The sequence below is a fragment of the Lathyrus oleraceus genome, chromosome 4 (assembly GCF_024323335.1).
Source record: "Lathyrus oleraceus cultivar Zhongwan6 chromosome 4, CAAS_Psat_ZW6_1.0, whole genome shotgun sequence".
Lineage (NCBI taxonomy): Eukaryota > Viridiplantae > Streptophyta > Magnoliopsida > Fabales > Fabaceae > Lathyrus > Lathyrus oleraceus.
The window spans coordinates 107113253-107118504 of record NC_066582.1 but is presented as its reverse complement, the minus strand read 5'-3'; the positions used below and the strand labels follow the sequence as shown (position 1 = coordinate 107118504).

Below are 5252 nucleotides of genomic sequence, written 5' to 3'. Positions count from 1 at the left end.
TAGTTAAATTTGTAATTAATTAGACAAAAATGACTAGATAGATTTCCACGATGCTGATCCGATCTACAATCTTATTCATGAAGTTAGGTAAACTGAATTGAGAAAAGGAAATAGTTTTGGAAAAGAGGAACATACCCTGATTGAGTTGGAAGAGAGTAGTTGTAGATGAAATAGCGGCATCAGAGGGAGGGTCTCGAAGAACGACGGAGAGTGAGAAGAGAACGGAGAAGAGCATGAAAGAAACGACGAAGAAAGCCATTACACGCATCAAAGTCAAAGGGGATGTTGTACATTTGTCGGTGAGGGTTTCCAAATCTGAGAGTTTATTATTATTATTATCATCACCCCTTGGATTCTTGATTGCAATGACTCTCTTTATCAGCATATTCATTGCCACAGATGCACAACGATTGATTCTAGTTGAGAGTAGAGAGAGTGGTGTACTTCAAATGGTACTTCAAAACTTCAACCACCGACTCTGAGTGTGTGACTGTCTGGTACAGTGATGCTGTGGCCACGGTAAATTGATGTGGCACTTTGTCATTTGATTCACTACGTGAAATTAGAACGAATGTCTCGTTAATTTCTTCTTCCTCTATTTCAAATTATTATCTTTAAACACCTTTCAAACATCACATGAGTTCAAAAGAGTATTCTATGGGCCCCTTATCCCGCCCTCAGTTTTTTCGAAATAAATTAAAATTTTAGATTTCTATCCATCTACTATGTTTGTTCTTCTGACTTTCTTTTCTTTCTTTTTTTTCAACTTTTTATGGGACTGAATTAAACCGGACGCATATGTCCGTTTGTCACATCTATCTATTTCACAAGTCACTAAAAAATTGAGTATAAGTGAAAGTAATAAGATAATAATCGTGTACTTTTTCCTAGGGGTGGCAATTGGATCCATTTAGAGAAAATCCATCCAATCCATCCATCAAAAAATCCATCCAATCCATCCACTACATAAAAAATTAAGTTAATGGATGGATCCAATCCATCCATTTATAAGCATGGATTATCCAATCCATCCAACACATTTTAATGATCCAATGGATTTTTTTATCTAATTTTAAAAAAAATAATTTTTTTCAATATTAATTTTTTTTTTAAAATAAAAAATATTTTTTTTTCTAAAAAAATCTTTTTTTTTGAAAAACAAAAATAAATTTATTTTTTTCGAAAAAAAATATTTTTTTTTGAAAATACAAAAAATCGTTTTTTTTCCAAAAATTTAAAAATAATTTGAAAAATACCAAATTTTAATTTTATTTTCGAAAAATTTATTTTTTTACAAATATAAAAAAAATATTTTTTTTCGAAAAAAAAAACAGTTTTTAAATTATTTTTTTCGAAAATACAAAAAAATATTTTAAAAAAAAAAAAAAATTTTTCTCAAAAAAAAGCTGATATTGTTTTATTAAAAAAAATAAAATAAAATAAAAAAATAAAATAAAAAAAAAAGTGATTTTTTTCAAAAAAGAAAAATTTTAAAGGAAAAAGAAATGGATGGATGGATATCCATCCACTAAAAATATGATAATGGATGGATTGGATGGATTTTTATTCTTAATGGACGGATTGGATTGGATATTTTTAAAAGACTTTTAGTGGATTGTTAATGGATAATGGATTGTTTTGATCCATCCATTAACGATCCAATCCATATCCATCCAATCCATCCATTTTGCCACCCCTACTTTTTCCTAAGTCTTAGAGAGTTTATATATAATGAAGAAATGATTTAAGTACTATGAACAAAATAAGCTATTTCATTAAAGTGGAATGAATGAGATGAATTATTATGAACAAAATAAGCTACTTCATTAAAGTGGAATGGATGAGTATACTTTATGTAAATGATTAAAGCCTTTAATTAATTCTAACAAAGCTTTAACTAATATATTTTAATTATATAACCAAGTAACATGTTATAAAGGAAAAGTTTGTTTAACAATTTAGTTATTAGAATAACTAGCTTGTAATTACTTTTTTTTATTGAATGTTTTTTCCTTACAAGTTAAAGGATAGATGTTGATCATCCCTAATTTAAATAAGAGTATGTGAAATGGTTGAGATATGAGTGGTTTGATGAAAAAAATTGTAATTTGTGTTGGAGTCAGTAATGAATATTCATTAACAATGTACAAGAAGATGAAGAAGATGTAAAAGATAAAAAACATTTGTAAAGAATTGAGAAAAAAGAGAGAGAATTGTGTAACTAACTTTCTAATCTCAAAAATGCAAAAGTTAAAATCTGTTACGAAAATGAAACTAACATTTAGTTTTATACATTAACCAAATGAAACTCAAATCAAATGTAAACTCAAATGTAAATGAACTATTTGAATATGAATTACATTACAATAACACCCCTTAATTCACATTTAAGTTAAAATCAACAACACTAATTTCATCTATCATATTGATGAAGTGTTCAGTTTTGATTACCTTGGTCAGCACATCTGCAAGTTGCTTTTGAATGCTGACATGAACAACCTCAAGTACTACATTATAAACTTGATTGCATAGAAAATGGTACTTGGTATCAATGAGCTCACTTCTTCTATGAAACACTGGATTCTTAGCAAGATGTATGGCAGATTTATTATCAATCATCAATCTGACTGGTTTGCTCACCTTGAACTTCAGTTCCTGCAACAAATTCATCGGTCAAGCAGTCTGACAAGCTGACAAAGCACCAACTATGTATTCAATTTCACAAGTTGACAATGCAACCATTGATTGCTTCTTGAAACACCAATAAATAAGAGCTCTCAAATACATAAACACGTATCATGCAGTGCTTCTTATGTTTACTCTATCACTACACTAGTCAGAGTATGAATAACATACTAGCTCATCATCATCTGATACTCTAGATGAAACAAAATCCCATGCCTCAAAGTTCCTTTTACATACCTTAGAATCCTGACTGCAGCTTGGTAATATGACCATTTTGTCTTACTCATGAACTTACTAATAATTCCAACTGCATATCATATGTTAGGTCTGGTGTTACACATATATCTCAGACAACCAACCAATTATTTGAATGTTATAGCATCTACATCCTCACCATCAGAATCAGAGTCTAGCTTATGATTTGTCTCGGCAGGTGTGACTGTTGACTTACAATTCATCAGTTCAAATCTCTTCAGCAGCTCAAGTTCATACTTCAGTTGGTGCATAATAATTCCCTTCTCAAAATGCAAAATCTCCATCCCTAGAAAATATACCATATTTCCAAGCACTACTATAAATACTACATTTCATGATGAAACTTTCACCTCAGTTATTGAAAAATCGAGGTCAAATGACCTCGAGCACGCTAAATATTATTTTTTTTCAAGAAATTTTATCTTTCACCTCAGTTTTCTAGGAAAACCGACGTAAAATATTGTTTAGTGTTTAAACTTCAATTCTCAGGTCCTACAATTTTATGTTTTATTTACAACTAAAAAGGTGCATTTATTTTTTATACATTTTACGTCGGATATTATCCCTCGATTGTTGAAGAAAACCGAGACAAAATGTAACACCCCGATTAAAATAAGAGAATTATTTAATTGAGTTAATAGTATTTTATTAATTTAATTAAATAAAGTTGAATTATTGGATTATTATTATTATTATTATTATTATAGATATTATTTATTTTAATAATAATTAAATAAATAATATGAAGAGTGGAAGGGTAAAAGTGGAATTGGGTAAAAGAGGCCAAAGGAGATAACTGAAGGTTTTCATTTTCACGTATTTTGCCTCAGAGTCAGAAAAGGGAGAAGCGCTGAAGAGAAAGAGAAGGAAGAGGAAAAGACCAAAGATTGCTCAGAGCTTCCTTCAATCCAAAGAGGTAAGGGGTCTGAACCTTATTAAACGATAATATGCGAGCAATTACATGATATAGGATTGGGTTGTTGATAAATTTGGGGAATTTAGGGAGATTGGGAAAGTTGTGGTTTTTGAGGGAAATTGTCCGATCTGTGAGTATGGTGGCGTTATATACATTGTAATCGAAGTATGTTGTGTATGTATGATTGTTAAATGTTGATATTGGGTTGTAGGCTTAGAAGCCGCGCGTCCACGTTTTTCTGCGCTTAAAATCTTGTTTATGCACATAACAGCCAAATGACGTTCGCCATTATGCCTTTGGCGCTCGCCATTTGGGCCTTTTTCCAGAATAAGAGCGTTTAACGCTAAATGGCGTTCACCATTAGCCTAACGGCGTTCGCCATATCAGTTTGACAGACAGTTTTCAGAATAAGAGCGTTTAACGCTAATGGCGTTCACCATTAGCCTAACGGCGTTCGCCATATCAGTTTGACAGACAGTTTTCAGAATAAGAGCGTTTAACGCTAAATGGCGTTCACCATTAGCCTAACGGCGTTCGCCATATCAGTTTGACGGACAGCTTTCGCGTTTTAAACTCCCAGATGTGATATCGTTGTAATGTTGTTGTTGTTTTGTTGAGTTGTATGTCATGCTATTAATGATGATGATAACATGACTATATGATGTTGTTGTTGCTATGTTGATTATGATGCATGTTTGATGTGCATGCATTCATGAAAGGCCGATGCCTAGTGATGAACGGACTGAGTTCCAATGATGTTGTTGACTCCGGCTTGTTGAGAGGCTTGGTTCCTTATGGGGAACTCGGATTCTATGGTGGTGAATCTGGGAGTAGTGATCCTGTAGTGGTCACAAAATGGGTATACCGAGTCGTGTTGAGTCATGCATGGGTGTGTGCATTGCAATTGATGTGTTGTTTTGTTGATATTCATGAGTTTGTTGATTATAATGATGATTGTGATGATCCGTGTTGACATATGTGCAAATTATTCATATTATATTCTGTCGTTATATTATTGTTTAATAATGTAATTCTCACCCCTTCTGCATGTGTTTATGTTCATCTATGATGAGCAATGTGCAGATAATGAGGAGTAGCTTTTGTTGAGGTGAAGAATAAGTGTAGAGTTATTCTACAGAGTCGAGTCAATGCTCTGGTCATGTGACACCGGGGTTATGGGATTCAATAGAGATTATATTATTATTTAAGTTGTGTATGAAGACTAAATTATTGATATGTTTTGTTGAAACATTTTTATAAATCGTTAATTGTGTTGTTGTCCGCTGCGAAGTTTTATTAAAATAAATGAAATATTTTTATGTTGTAAAGTGATGAGTGTTAAGTTGAATGAAATGTAAACTCTTCTACATGTTGTACTCTGATAAATTCTTTAAAT

The 5252-nt window shown here is 31.7% G+C and overlaps 1 protein-coding gene across 1 annotated transcript in view; it reads right to left on the bottom strand.

Annotated features, from left to right (window-relative positions):
- Positions 1-631, bottom strand: part of LOC127073781 (galactoside 2-alpha-L-fucosyltransferase) — a 2356-nt gene extending 1725 nt beyond the window's left edge. Inside the window, exon 1 of the mRNA NM_001426831.1 lies at positions 136-631. Coding sequence (NP_001413760.1) covers positions 136-391 — 256 coding nt within the window. The 5' untranslated portion in view covers positions 392-631. The remainder of the gene's footprint in view (positions 1-135) is intronic.
- Between the last annotated feature and the right edge of the window lie 4621 nt (positions 632-5252).